A 16,376-nucleotide genomic window follows, 5' to 3' on the forward strand; every position below is an offset into this window, starting at 1 on the left:
GCCGTGTAACTGTGCTTCTTGACAGCTGGAGAGCTTTGATCGAAGATAATATTTCTGCCTTATTTTTAAAGTCTCGGAACAATGAGTCAGCTGCTTCAACGAATGCCTCTTTTACCATCTCTCCGTCTTGGAAGGACTTCTTGTTATTGACGATGATGTGACTCACCCGGAACGATGCTTCGGTGGCGGCTTTCGCTTTTGAAGTTTGTTGCGTGAAAAATGACTGCTGTCCGGACAACTGGGATTTCAGTTCCTTCACTTTTCTCTTTCTCAGCTCGCTTTTCGGCGGGAAGTCGGTGTCGTATTTTCCATGAACAGTCCGAAAATGCCGCTCCACATTCCCCTTCTTTGGTATTGCTATGGTAGACTGGCAGATGAGGCAAACGCACTTGGAAAATGTCATCGTGAAAAAAAAGTCTTCCTCCCATTCCGTATGAAAGTTATACGTTTTTTTCTTCTTACTTGGTCCAGCTACCTCACTCATTTTTATACCCTTTCATAGGTTTGAGAGAAAAAACCAAAGGCTGAAAACTGGCCGTAACTCGCTGACAAGCTTGCTAGTTAGTTAGCACTTAGCGCAGTTGTTTGCTCATGCGCAGTGACCTAAGTGTCAGACAAAATTCAGATGTCATCTGACTGGCTGCCCTGTATATCAATCAAAAGACGGGATGGATGATAGGTTGACGTCAATTTTTTTAATGTCACGCGATCTACCAATAATACCTTTGGGATCGACTGGTAGATCGCGATCGACGTATTGAGCACCCCTGATATACATCATGCATACAATTAACCCCCACCCCACCACCCCCTCTTCAATTCCTTTTCAATGGGTGTCACTTACGCACAAACTTTCGCTATTAAGATTGTCTGCTTTGAATGACAAGTGTGACCTTATCAACGAATTTCATGAAGTTTACAAGGTTATTGTATCGATTTATGTGGCAATAATAAAACCATTCTTACTTGTTTACACCCTTTCTTTTATATGTTTTTATCTTGTGTTATTGTCACGTCTTTGAAATTATTGTGCCATTATTGTGCCATTATTTCGTGCCATGTCATGTGGAAATAAACTCCTATATATAAATAAATGTAAATAACTCCTTGGATGTTTGCATCCGCGAAAAGAAAGTCTTTGAATCCTTGAAATATCAACTTTAAATCTAACTTGAGTCTTGAAATAAGAATAGAATAGACTAAAATAATAGCAACTGTAAAAACAGTATGAACAAATACTGACTGTTCCTGTGCGTTTTGGCCTCTTGGGGGCAGTGTGGTGTTGTGCATCCATGATGTACACACTTAAAGTGAGTACAGAAGAAAGTTTCGAAGTCTATTGAAACAACTAGTTTTTCACACATTGGGAAGAATTTGTGCCTTTGGCGCAGTGGCAAGCGGTCAATATAAGCTATAAATGTAATGCATGCCCAAGCCCTTTAATAAAATCATTGAAAATATTTATCGGTCAGTGTCCTCTATTATACAGTACCTTAGTTCTACAGTCTTGGTCTTAAATTCCTGTGTAATTTGTCATGTTTTCGTAGCAGAAAGCTGAAAAGCTGGCAGCTTGTTTCGCGCATGCGCAATGAAATATCAAATTGTGTCAGTTCCGAGAGGCTGTTGACTGTACGTGCGCGTGACACAGCTTATCTGTCACAACGCGCATGCGCAATGAGATTTGAAGTTGTCAGTTCTGAGGGACTGTTGACTGTACGTGCGCGTGACGTAGGTTGTCTGCCACAACGCCCATGCGCATAATAGGCTTATTTGAAATGTTCTGCGGTTAACAGTCTGTGGTTCAGTTCATCGCCAAGTCACAATGAGTGCCATTTTTCCGGAGAACTTTTAAGGAAAAGAAGAATATAATTTCAAGCGGTCGTCCTAATGAAGTAATGATCACGAAAACAGGGAAACATTTCATAAGTCACATTCAAGCCAGGACGTACGAGAAACATAAATGGCTAGCTGGCTGTTCACAGGTTAGCAAACTTGATTGTTGGTTGAAACCTCTTGTGGCTCCGCTGCGATGTCATTTTTTCCTCTCCCGGTGTTATGGTCCACGATGTTTCGTTGCTGTTTTTTTTTTTTGTAGTTGTGAGTATTTGATGCAGGCTGTGTGAGCGCTCCTTTCTGATTGGTAGACCTTGTACCCGACTCTGTCAACCAATCAGGGCAAGGGAGGAGCGCTTGCCGTACTGGCTTCAGATGCAAGACCAGCTGTGGTCATTAGGTCGGGAGCGGTTTGGCTGTTTGTGTGCGTTTTACCCCCTTCGTTGGTTCGTTTTGTAGCCAGTGTTGGAAAACGATTATTTTGTTTTCTGCGTGTTCCTTTTGTTCTGGGTAATGAGAATGTTGATTTTCTGAATACAGACTGGAGATCGGTGAACAGGTCCTTCAAAGGATTTATTTTACAGAATATTCCGGACACAAACAAGTTTACAGACAAAACGCTGCAGAAGTTCTTGCAAGTGTGTCGATTCCTCACAATTGCATTTGTCTTATACTTTCAGAAAAGCGGTCCCCCAAACCCCTCCCCTCTCCCCTTTCTCACCAGCCCTGCGCTTTAGCCCCACCCCTACCCCCTCTCCCCGGCCCCCGCCCTCAGCCAAGACAGACAGCACTCAATACACATTGATAGATGGCCTATTGATTTGGAAATATAGTAGGTCTCAGACAAAATGGCACCTCGCAGCAAATAAAACTTACAAAGGAATCCTTTTTAACACATTCGCTCCCCCAAACAAATGGCAAATTGCGTGTGAAAAAGAAGGAAGAGTCTTCAGACATTCCGTCACATTATTAAATCGAAACAGTTATAACTAAATCAAAACAGTTATAATTAAATCTGGGCAGAAGACTGTCAACACCAGCCCCTATACCTCTTGTGTTGTGTGTTTGTTCTGCTGTCCTTTTGTTTCAGTGCAATTTACACATGAGTTCGTTTTTAACCCACTACTCATTCGTGTTGACTTGTGCCATAGTTCATCCATTCATTCATCAACCAATTATTCATTCGACATTGCACTAGGGCAGTTCGGAAGGTCGGGAGAGCGGCTCGACATTCGGGAGTGTCAGCTCCGTTCTGTTTTGTTTCTGTATTGAGGTATTGTGTAGTGTGTTTCCTCGTGTGTTGCCCCACTTGTGTGTCGTTCAACCAATATGTCCACCCGTTTGGTTACAGTGTGCCCCTAAATCCACCACTTCTTCACCACAACATTATTTTGTGTCATCCGGCACATAACACCCGGGTTGAGCCCACTTCATGGGCACGAGCCAGTTCCGAATACTGTAAATTTCAACGTATTGGCAAACATATTGTGTGATTGTGTCATTTCACTCACTACGGAGCTGGTTACATTACAGTGTGTGTGCATCAACCTCCGCCAGTCCTGAATATTTCCGCTTTAATTTTATACCTACAAAGTGGTATAAAATTATAATTATATAATATTTTATATCAAAATTAATAATAAAACTATCCCCCAAAAATGTAGTGGGTGCTCGCATATGTGTCACTCCAGCATGCCCACTCTCAAAGGTCACCGCTCGCCACTGGCGTAGTGTTATCTCACCTGTGGGTATCTGTTCCCACAGCATTTGTGTGTAAATATTCGTTATTTGAAGGAAAAATACTAAAAATAATAGTCAATGTTAACATTTGAATGGGATCCTCCCTTCGCATTTAGCATTAATGTTTTAATTAAAAACGAAGCATGATTTGTATTTAAATATAAAGTGGATGTTATTCTTATTGTCGTGTGTTTAGGTTTATAGTTAACTGAGGTGTCATTAAACTGCTTAAAGGACGCTTAGGGACAAAAGAATAACCAGAATAACATACTCTACACACTTGCTAGTTGCTAAAGATACGCAAGCTAAATGGTGCATTCAGGGTACTTTCACAGCGTCGGAAACTTTGGTTTTCTTTGATAAGGGGAAATTAATCGGCTATTCGGCCCAATTGGCCGACTGTTTTGGCCAATGTTTGAAGGCCATTAATCGGCTGATTATAATCGGAGTCGGATTAATCGGTCGGGCCCTAATTATCACCAGTGGTATTTTAGAGGTGCAAAGAGGAAATTTAGAGTTTGAGTAATCCAAAAAGGGATGACTGTACTGTTATTTGGCTGGCCTAACTGACTTTTAGCTTTTGTCTGCGAAATTGCCTGCAATATTTTTCTAAAATGTTGTCTTGAAACTAACATGTTTTTGTTGTTATTGTTATGTGCTCTGACAGATGCAAATCTACATGTACAACTCAGATGACTTTGACAGCCTCAGTGCAGCACTTAAAGAGAAGAGAATCATCGCAGCCATGGCAGTGTTCCTTCAGGTTGGAGTTATTTTATTTAAATCATTATTCCACATGGTTAATGTGTGTTGGAGTGTGAAAACTAACACACTCACCTTTTCTAAGCACACACACATGCCAACACAGCTCTGTCTTGATCATCTCGCCTTAATAATAGAGATACTATGAGCCTTGGGGACTCTTTCAAATGGAGAGAATTATTACAAAGTTATTTTTTGACAGCAAACAATTGCATTTCAATCACTTGATATGTATATAATCTTATGTAGCTATTTGCACGAAGAGGAGAAACGGTGAATATTCCACATGACTTGGTCTGAGCTATTTGATTAACTCTTTGACTGCCAAGCATTTTCAGAAAAGAGGATATGTGGGTGCCAGCTGATTTAAGCATTTTGACTGATCTTTCAAGGTCCACAGAAAATGTTGTGTTTGGACTATGGAAACACAGATACTACCAAATGAAAGATTGAACTCTCATCTTTCATCAGAAAAAAAGTTAGTTTCTACCTGATTCCGTTTTTCAGTAATCAACAATAGAAAATAGGTCAGTTTCATCCAAATGCTCTGTTTTGGACCAAAATACGGAGAAATCAAGGTTTTTGTGAAACGATATTATTTCATGCACTCTAGTGAATTTGACACTTTTTTTTTTCCATGAATGATGCCACAAACACCTAAACAGTGCTTTACTTCTGTAAAACACTACCACCAACAATGAAAAAGTGTTTTTTGATTGCAAAATACGTTTATTTACATTCAACAGTGTAACAATTTGACAAAACAATTTGGCAAACTATTTACAAATGTGTGCAACTGTGGTACTATTTACAATTGTGTGGATGTTTCAACTACACAGTTTTTCTTTTTGTGAGGTATATTGTGTAAAACTCCCCTGCGTGCAAGGGGACGCAGCAGGATTTGCACCACAGATTAGTTTCACTGCGATTGCCCCTTCGCGTGCACTTTCTTGCCGGCCTTTTTTTCCGGGGAGTAGCAGGTATATACTGCAGTGTGTGTTTGGCCATGTTGTCATCAAGTCTACTCTCAGGATCATGATACGGTGAACTGGTGTTACGTTTGGCTTCCTCATGTCCTTCAGTTCCTATACCGGGTGGTAAGAGATGTTCTGATCCATCTTATCCACTCAATTCATGGTGGCATCGTAGTCCAGAACCAGTGTCTTCTCCGTGATCAGACTATACCCACAGTATGAATATGTATTGGACCCGTGGTACTCTTCATCGTCCGATTGAACGTCCGATCAATGTGCTCTTTAGCATTGGTCGATGCTTTTCGTCTTTGAAAAAAATGTCGCCATTTTCGCTTCCTCAGCCATTCTCTCAGTCTCAACACTCTAGCTCCGCCTAACGTCTTCTACTGACTCCTACCTGATCTTGTCCAAAGAGAGTCATCGCGGCCATCTAGTGCCCAAAAATAGTCATTATACTAACTCGATCTGCTTGATACTTTCAGCACATCTTGCCAAGGCTTTCCTCCACCCGTTTCCCAAAAAAAACATAATGAATGTCTTTTAACGTCTTTGGCACTCATTTGGATTTTACTAAACGTTATTAAACGTTTTTGGCGGTCAAAGAGTTAATAGAATTTTGAAAGTTCTGGGAGGGAGAGGGCATACTGTTCATTTGCACAATGAGCGTGTTGGCTTGGACAGCGGACATTGGTTATTATTTTTTTCCACACAAAATTAAACAGTAACCTATGATGATTTTTTAAATATATATATATATATATATATATATATATATATATATATATATATATATATATATATATATATATATATATATATATATATATATATCCATCTTCTTAACCGATAAATCCTCACAAGCGCTGGAGCCTACCCCGGCTGGTTTCGGGCAGTAGTCGGGGTACACCCTGGACTGGTTGCCAGCCAATCCAGGGCACAGAGAGACAAACAACCATCCACACTCACAATCACACCCAGGGACAATTTAGAGTGTTCAATTAACGTGACATGCATGTCTTTGGAATGTGTGAGGAAACCGGAGCACCCGGAGAAAACCAAAAGTTATCAATTACCCAAGTTGATTTTTACTTGGGCCAGCTGTTAATACTTTCTCGGACTGTCGAGCACTCTTGTATTTCTGCAGATAAACCTGCGCTTCATACCTTTGGATCACATTCTACTTTTACTTTAATCTTTGTTTACTGCATTTTTATCTTTACAACTACAAAATTCCTTCTTGTTTCTATTGTGATGATTCATTCCTAAACTTCCCACTGTGTATGTCTTAGTATTGCACAGAGATGTTACCATTTAGCTCGGTGTTCAGGCTTAGTTCCGACCATGTCTTATTGGATGAATAGGCCCGATTGGCTGAGCACAGGAATCACACATAAATGACCAAGCAGGACACCACACAACACTGATTGAAAAAGATAACAATGGTAAATAGCATCATCTTTTTTTATTTGCTCATTTACTTTACTGCTTGTAGCAGCAATGTGTGAGATATTCATCTGCTGATTCTCTTCAAAATTATTTACTATATCCACCCCTTTAGAAAAAAAAAAGAAGAAGAAGCAATGATGGGCTTGGTCATATGGAATAATTGTTTGTTTGTTTGTTTGTTTTTTACAAAAGGGAAAGGGCTGAAAAAAAGATTTAGAAGAAGAAAATAAACATAGAAGCACTTTTTTATTTTGATCGTCAGTACTGATTGGTTTCAAGACTTGTCTGGCAGCCCTGTCTGCTTCATTTCTAGCCAAATTTTGTCAGGTCTAATGAAGTGTGGGTCCAGTTCCTTGGACCCAGCTGCCAGATGTCTTTGGTGGACAGCTAAACCTCTTGTCCCAGGCAATAGTCGTAAGCCTCCGCCAATTAGCGAACTCTTGGTTTTGGTTTTTAGCACACTATGAGCTCTCAGGAGGTGGTGCTGGACTGTGGGATGGCCACCTCCCACTCTTGCGACAGGAACATTGGAGGCTGGAATCTGTATGCAGCCATGAATGGTGAGCGGCCAGTGGCGGAGGAGACTAACGCGTTGTGGGCGTATTCGGCCCACGGCAGGTGTATAGACCATGAGGTCGGGTGGCATTGGCAAACCCAGCGAAGTCAGGGACTGCTTGTGATGCCCCACGAACTGTCCCTGGCTGGCTAGGGTGAGGCGCACCTTACTTGAGTCCATGGGTTCCATGGTCGGACTATTCTGTCATGTGGGTGGATCCCAGAAATGTGGACATCAAAGAAGCTATAACAAAAATGTATTTGAACAAAGCATACAACATTCAATGTCCAAAAGAAAACACTTGCAAACAGCAAGGAGAGAAATACTAACAAAAAGCGCACATATAAATCATGGAAGTAACAGTAAACCAAAAGAGCCAAGAAACAGAAACTCAAAAATCACGCTATGAAAATACAAGGCAAGACAAGGTTCTAGAGAAACGTGGTACAAGACGTCAAAACTATAGTTGGGCTATCAAGGACAGCAAGTAAATAGTCCGACATTGACTGCTTCCTCAGCTGCCTCTATACAAGCAGGCTAATAACAAAATGAGGAGCTTGTGTGCATGTCGCAATAGCGCCACCAAGCGGTCAGGCTACTGCTGCAAAACAAAAACAAACAATGCCTGAGAGCACAGCCTGGAAACCAGACCATGACAGATTTTACACAGTAACTGCTAATTTATTTTAGTTCAAGTTAGTTTAGTTGCTCAAATACAAGACCAATAAAATACGTAAAATATTCACTACTTTGGATTTATTGGGGAAAAAGTGCAGGACAGTATACAGTTGTGCTCGTTTGATTGCACTGTATGTTGAGAAAAAAGTGTAATGCCCATAAAAATCAAAAATGCTTTGGCAATTTTTTTGATATTTTCAGTTTGAAGTGAACATGAATAGAGATGTGCGTGAATTTTTGTGACATCAAGCAATATTTAGCTTTTGTAAATTTATTATTGTGGCGGGCGTGGCTCACGGTGTAGAGCCGGTTGTCCAGTAACAAGAAGGTTGGCTGTTCGATCCCCGCTCTCCCCAAGTCATGTGTCGTTGTGTCCTTGGGCAAGGTACTTCACACACATTGCCTCCAGTTCTACTCACACTGGTGTATGGAAGGTGCGAATGTTAGGTGGTGGTCGGAGGGGCCGTAGGCACACACTGGCAGCCACGCTTCCATCAGCCTGCACCAGGGCACCTGTGGCTACTTAAGTAGCTTACCGCCACCAGAGTGTGAATGTGTGAGTGCACGAATGCAACCACTGTGAAGCGTCTTTGGGTGTTTTCATCAATGGTGGTAGTAGCAGGCCTTCTGCTGTGTGGTCTGTGAATAACAGATGCTGTTTTCAGAGCTTTCTATAGAATACGTTGGGGTAGTGTGGCAGTCATACAATTTCTCAAATTGGCTCTGAACTGCAGTTGGAAAAAAGAAAACTTCTTTCCTGGTGGCAATTTAGCAATGCTGCTTCAATGCCAATTGGTGAGTGAAGGGAAAATGACCATGGTTTGATATGTCCTCATGTAACCTCTTATATAAGGATATGTTGTTGCCCTGAACTGTTGTACGAATCCAGGTGCCCAACAATTTGCAAATAAAGGTGGGAATCAGCCTGGGAGTGAATACCTTGTTTATACTACAGTCTTCCCTGCTTCGCATGTTTTCGAGAGTGTCTGGGAGAGGGCTTGGACAGCCCGGTTTCTCACGCTCACAACTTTTTGTTAACGAATAAAAGACGGAGCGGCACACGGTCCGGGCGGAGTCAGCTGTGGAATACGTACCATTGCCCAGCCATTTTGCAGCTCGTTTTACCCGGACCGTGGGCTCTCCGGTCTAGTGTCAAGGTAAGCGCTGATGATGATCATATTCTGGTGCTTAGCGTTGAAGTGTGTTGATTGCTGTTTGCGGGGAATAAAAGGCACCATTATTCTAGCAAAGCGAGTTGTGTTTATTGCTGTTTGCGGGGAATAAAAGGTACAATTATTCTAGCACAGCCCAGGTGTTGATTGCTGTTTGCGGCGAATAAAAGGTACAATTATTCGAGCACAGCCCAGGTGTTGATTGCTGTTTGCGGGGAGTAAAAGGCACGATTATTCTTTTTTTTTTTTTTTAGAGCTCAGTATTGTTCATTCGGTAATGTCATCATCATTGCTCTCTTTTTTTTTTTTTTTTTTGAATGTGGGTGACTATGTGTATGTGCGTGTGTTTGTTAGTTCACCAAAAACCTATTAAAAAAATCCCATACCGTTCACCTAAACCGAACACCGCCGTCAGGAGACCCGAGGAAGGACCAAAGAAAAGAAAGGAAAGTGAAATCCAGCACCGACCAGACACCACCCACCGGGCCACCAACCAGAGTTCTTCACCAACCCCAGAAACATCTAAATATCAACAAATCAGGGAGACCTCAAGAGACCAAAGGAGAGACTGAGGAAAGGAAGGAAGGACAAACGAAGCAGAGTGAGATCCACAGACACCAGCCTCCACCGATTCAATGACCTGAGGAAAGAAGCAGATTGTGTCTGAGTTTCGATAGATGCTTGTGTGGTGGATCTGGCATGCATGAAAATCTCCACCAAAGAGGGGAGCCGTCGACCCCTGCCAGGACAGAGCAGGCGCAACACCTCAGGGCCCCCCAGGCCGCGGCAGCGCCAAAGGACGACCCCCGGGCCCCACCAGGGCCACCGGCCGGAGAGCAAACCCAGGAACAGGAGCGCCCCACACCCCAACACGGCCCGCGCCCCCAACGCAGCAGGACGGGGCACTGCAGGCCCGCCAGGCACCCCACCGGTCCACAGCCCCCGCAACAGTTAGAAAACCAAATGATGGCGAAAGATTTTGACAAGCCGTGAACAGTACTCGGAAGCAAGTGGAAAAGTCTCAAGCAGAGGTACATGGCTGAGAAGCGTTGAATGGCTACCAGCGGTGAAAAACTTTAACATGATAAATTAAATACTGGGTCAAAGACCTTTGGTTACGTCGCTCAATTCCTCTATCAACAGCTCAGGTAAGTCATCTTGCGGCAAAGTCTCCTCTCACTATTCGCAAAAGAAGAACAGATGGAAACAGGCATAAGTCGCATGTACATTTTCACAAAATTCACTTAAAGTTTTTGCAACATTTCGATGGAAACCTGACTTGTTTTGTCAGAGACAGGTGTGAAATCTGACTGCTCAGTAGTTATTTGTGTAATTTAAAATTTAGCATTTTAATGCTTTGAACTTTGTCATGAAAGAATATTGCAAACTTGCTGCACTTTGATTTAGAAGTAAGTTCAGGGCAGTATATATATTTTTTATCTCTATTGTGTCATACATGACCTCCATGCCCTCCTCCCATGGGGCATTCTACGCCACAAGATGGACTTTTCTGCTGACTGGCTATATAGCTATGTCCAGCCAAAGAGTTTCCACTGTCTCCTTCGGGAACGTGCTGCTTCTCGAGGTCGCCAACCATGTTCCACTCTGCCAAGCAAGAGGAGCTTTGATTTGATTAACAGCCTTGAGGAGTTATTATCGGCAGCTTGTGCAAACTGGATGGTGTGCTTTGTTTGGTTGGCCAGTTGAATGTTAGCATTTTGTCTGCATAATGATTCTGTGACCATTGCCAGCCTTGGGCATCTACTATCGTAAAATCCGACAAGATTTTCTGGAAGCTAGCATTGATGGTGTGATACAGGGCAGTTCTTTCATATCAAACCATTGGGGGAGGTTTCAGGCCCAAAATAGAGATGTCGCTTGAATCAGAATGTCAAGCCTATCCTGGTCATCTTCATCTCTTCAGAAGTATTCACAAAATATCTGTTTTGTAAAATTCAAGATATTTTGATGTTGGGGTTGGGGTGGCTAAATAATACCTAACCTGTCTAAACTGGTGATTTCTGGTAGTGTGATGTGTAAAAGAACATTTCAGTACTGGCTAAGAAATTATGCCACACATTTTGGCAACTCAAACTGTGAGGATTATGTTAAACAAGAGGCCATGGTTCGGATACCACTTTAGACAGATTGCAGTTCATGTGTTCTTTTTATTAATTTATCTTCCAACTACAATTAATACTTTGTCATTTTCATGTAATTTATCTTTCCATTCACCTTAGCAGAGGTGGGCATCGTCATTGACTGGAATTGATGATTGATGAAAGTGTAGTAGCCCTTGCATTCTTCTATTTCTCTTTATGTGGCCCTAGATGCAAAGCCTCACAAAAATACACGGATTGAGAAAGACCGTGTGTACTCACCGCGATCGACTCGGTGCTAAGTCTGTGCATTATTTCAAGGCTTTGCACTATCAAGCATTCGCTGAAAGTGCACACGCCAAAAGGTGGGGGGCACTTCCATCAATCATCAATTCCAGTCAATGACGATGCCCACCTCTGCAGCTTAGCTTTCAGCTTAGCTTCCACGCAATTTCTCCAGAAATTGCACTTAGTCTAGTTTGTGTGTAAAATTTTTATAGATTCACCTGACCTGACCTCTGAATAGCACTGTCCTAATAAATATTAAAGAAACCAAAATAAGAAAACTATAGATAAACTCGCAATAAAGAATAACTTTATTATCATTGGGGGTTTTTTTTAGTCTCTGTCTGTCTTTCTTTTAATCATTGTTAAATATTTTTTCCACAATGTCTCTAGTGTGTGCACTGGTAACTAATCAGCACATCATTGTTCTGTCAAACAAAATGTCATAATTTTGTTCAGCAGTTAGTTCTGCCAAAGACAGGAGAAGGAGACATGTCTCGAAGACATGCAGGGAGTGGAAAAAAGTCAAAGAGGGTATTGCACATTGAAAATGAGTGTTGGACGGCTGACAGTGGGAGGGGAAACTGGGTTGATAGTAAAGAAGTGGTACAATGACAGAAATATGAGGACATGTCACATTATACTACCGCCTTTATTTTATTTTATTTTTTAGATGTTTGTTCTCACTCCAGTGGCCTGTCCCTTGAGACAGAGAGGAGAGCTGAGCTGTGGGGAAGGATGATGAGAGACGGAGCGAGAATGAGTGAATGTGAAGGGAAAAAAGGAGTGGTTATTGAAAGAGTAGGACCATGTGATATGAGGCCCGTGGCTGAGGATCTCCAGAGACAAGCCTGTGGGCTTTCAGAGATAAACATTAATAATAAAACACTAATTCCCATTGTCCTCCTTTCTTTCATTTCTCCTTATTGTCTAGCAGTCTGTCATGTTTTTGTTTCTATTCTACAAGACTGAATTTATTTCTCTTAATATCCTTTCTGACCACACCACTCATTTTCTTTCTCCCTTTTCTTGACTTTAAAAGGTGAAAAAAATATTTGTTGACTTTTTGTAAACTAGTATTTCTACTTGAAATTAGGATGCACTGGATGCACGTGTGTGTGTGTGTGTCGACTAGACTAGACTAAAACCCTCATTAATAAACAACAACTGAGACTAAATCAGAATGCATTTTCGTTAATTAAAACGAGACGAAAATGTATTTCACTTAATAAAAAGTCTATGAACATTATAGTTCATGAACAACAACGAGATAAAATCTTGACTCTGCTTGTGTGTCACTGTCATGTGACACACAGTGACACACCTTTCCAATCTGCAGCTCGTGACACATGGGGCATAAACACATGGGGCAGACAGAAGGTGGATTGACGATAAGCGGTTAAAAAAAAATCTAGTTATAATGTATTTTTACATTAATCCAACGGCTATAACGTCCCAACAATAATGTTAATCCAACCGCTAACTAATGCTGGTTAACTTACTAGCTCATAACATGGAGCCATAGTAGCAACTTGTTGATATACTGTAATTGTGTGTCGAGTTGTTTTTTATTAAAAAGATGAGAGAACATTTTATGTGAAATAGTTGGAGATCTGAAATGTTCAACATTATCTGCTGTCAAAAAATATACAGGGGTAAAATGATTGTCCTGACTAAAACTAGACAAAAATGTTGACAGATTTTGTTGACTAAAACTAGACGAATAAAATTATGTTTTCTTGGACTAAAATAAAGACTAAAATGCTAGATTTATAGACGACTAAAAATAGACTAAATAAAAACGGGATGAGGCTGACTGTTTAAAAACTAACAAGCGTGATTGAAACTGGACTAAAACTGAGACTAAATTTACCAATGGCGGATAAAATTAGCACTACACTAGCGTCAGTGTTAAACATTTAATTCCGCCAAACTTAACTCTGGTGTTTTAACACTTATGAGTGTATTGCACTAGTGTCAGTGTTAAAAATGTAACTCAAACAACACTTTATTCTTCATTTATATAGCGTTTTTCCTCCTTAGAAGGCTCTCAAAGCACTTTACATTTTGACTACTGATGACAGGGATCATGAGTAACTAGGGGTTCCGTATCTCGCTTAGGGATGCTTTCACATAGTAAAAAAGGCCTGGGATCAAACCCACGCTCTGAGGGTCGGGAGACAACAACTCTACCACTGAGCCACACCGCCCTAACAGCAACAACTGGATATATCGCTATTGAAATGTTGTCAGTGCGCTGGAAAATGGAAAGCTTCTCCTTCACCAGAAATGAGGGTGTGGTCAATTTAACAGTAAAGGTAGTGCTATTGAGGTTACACCCAACATCCACCCCAACCCGCAAGGAAATTTACTCCAACAGTTTAACTTTTTATACTGCATACAGTATTTGATAGAACACTGGAAAATTAACACTGGCCAATTTGCTGTGCAAAATAGAACATAGAACATTGCAGCGACAACGATATTGCAAACCAGATGAGCAGGTAACCAAAGGTTAAGGCTAACTTCCTTGTACTGTATGTTTTGCCAAATCCCCTAGGATTGCCACGGGTTAAGGTTCAGCCACAATGGGGGGATCTAATCATGTGGATTTAGGTGTTTTGTGTTTTTCTTATGTCTTTAGTGATCAGCAAATTCATTTAATGGAAGTGCATTGTTTGTAATGCAATTTTGTAAGCAGAATGGGTTCCTCAACCCACATGTTATTCATAAATACAATAATTGTCAGTTTTAGTGGAATAAAACTGAACTGCATCAACTTAAAACTCAACACCATGGAGGTGTTTAAGTATGTACTTATGTTACATTTCTCCCCCTCTTTAGAAAAGCGTCTGTTATGAATAAATTATACATCTGCTGCTCTGTGGCACTATTTTCCTCATATGCTAGGCTAATTTGTCTCTAGCTTTATTCTTTGTGCTGTGATCTAGTGCTACTCAAAGGCATTCAGAAAATAAAAAGTCATTCATTGCAGCTGCTTCACTGACTTTGACTTGATGTGAAGCATGTTATAGATACTGAAGTTGAATCAGTAACTGTAGCGTGAATTTAGATAGATGTTGGTATCCATGCTATCTTAAAGTACATATAAGTTGGCTAGGAGCAGTGGCTCAATCATTTGATACAATAGTGATGACACCAATGTTATCATCCACCAGTGTTAATAGTGTTTCTTTATCATTATCGTTAATAAGTACTTGTTGAAAGTGCAATACTTTCAATAAAAATAAGCATTGTATGTAATGTAGAGTTAGCATAAGTAATTGGCATTGCGAACAGTTGTTTTGCCAATCAGCATGAGGAATGGCATAAATTCAAAAAGGATACTTAACTATCCACACGTAACCATTCTAATGCACTCTTGGTGTGTGCCTTGTGTTGCTGCTATTATTATGTTTGGATTCCAATGGGGGTTATTGTGCTCCCCAAAAGCGTTTAGGGAAACAGAATGACTCACTTCCGGTGCTTCACTCATCCTCGGCAGTAAACATCGGAGACCTGTAAATTGGCACCTGTTCACTCACGATCGCTACAGGACTTGCCAAAAATGACCGTGTTGGATGTCCATCAATTGAGCAGCACTGAAATATGGGGTTCCGTTAGTGCCAAAAATATGTCGTCATGCCTACTTTGTGTCAATGTCTATTGGGCGTGTGACATATGTCTGTGTCTATCGTAATATGCAACATGTCGTTGTTACTTGTCTATGCAACTTGTCTATGTTTAGTGCTGTTGCTAAGTGTCGTGCAACGTGTCTTGAAGTTTCATTGCTACTTGTTATTCTTCACCTCTCTCTCTCTCTCTCTCTCTCTCCCTCTCCAGCCATTCATCACTCCAGCCATCCTTTTTTCCCTCAATTAAAAAAAAGCACAGTTTTAATAATGGGAACACTTTTTTTTTTTACCCATGCGTGAAAATTTAATTGAGTATGTACATAATGTTATAGACAAGTTGCATATACAAGTAGCAAGTCCCGTAGCGATTGTGAGTAAAAAATCAATTCAATTTTCCAGGTCTCCGATGTTTATTGCTGAGGCTGAGTGAAGCGCCGGAAGTAAGTCAGTCTCTTTCCCCGAACGCTTTTGGGGTTAGCGCATCACTCCCCTTGCTGTGCCGTTTACGTAAGATGAACCTGATATATATATTTTTGTTTTTTTTGTAATTAAGTGCTGAGTTTTTGCAACATGGCAAACAGACAGCAATGCTCTGAACCTGGTGTGTCTGCCAACACTACGTTACTTGTCATCCTACAATATGGTTGTTACGCGCTGGGTGGCACGCAAGTGATGTTATGGAGCACATGGAGGAGGGGAGGGATGGAAAAAATGGGCACTATCTGGTGGACAAACTGGACATGGGGAGAACACGCAGCAACACAAACGCGCACACACAATACTTCACGAGAAACAAAATAGAATGGAGCCACTGCTCTCGAAGTCCAAACTGTCAAAGTGACACCCGAGCGAATACTGACTGCACAAATAGGGAAACTACTGTTATGGCGAACACTAATGCATCATGGAAGATGGATGGAGAGACGAACTATGGCGAGTGGTGCACTACACGAAAGACAGCAGACTAAACACAAAACAAACGAAAGAGGTATAGGGACTGCGTGGGAATGGGTGCTGGAACAAAAATACGAGAGGCAAAACAAACAGCCACCTAGCTCCCCGACTGGAGGCAACAAAAGGCATTTATTGCCATCGCACACCTAAAGCGAACCAACACACACACACACACACACACTTGTACTTCTCCAATTGTGAGGACATCCATAGACATAATGCATTTCCTAGCCCCTTCACCT

General features: G+C 41.3%; 1 protein-coding gene across 2 annotated transcripts in view; it reads left to right on the forward strand.

Annotated features, from left to right (window-relative positions):
• Nucleotides 1-16,376, forward strand: part of LOC147166742 (receptor-type tyrosine-protein phosphatase gamma-like) — a 385,386-nt gene that overhangs the window by 273,297 nt on the left and 95,713 nt on the right. For both annotated transcript variants that reach the window (XM_086086609.1, XM_086086610.1), the window contains exon 5: nucleotides 4,241-4,336. In XM_086086609.1, the coding sequence (XP_085942735.1) occupies nucleotides 4,241-4,336 (96 nt within the window). The remainder of the gene's footprint in view (nucleotides 1-4,240; nucleotides 4,337-16,376) is intronic.

Source organism: Leptonotus elevatus, chromosome 10 (assembly GCF_054856555.1).
Source record: "Leptonotus elevatus isolate MCC_2025b chromosome 10, RoL_Lele_1.0, whole genome shotgun sequence".
In the NCBI taxonomy this organism is placed as follows: Eukaryota; Metazoa; Chordata; class Actinopteri; order Syngnathiformes; family Syngnathidae; genus Leptonotus; species Leptonotus elevatus.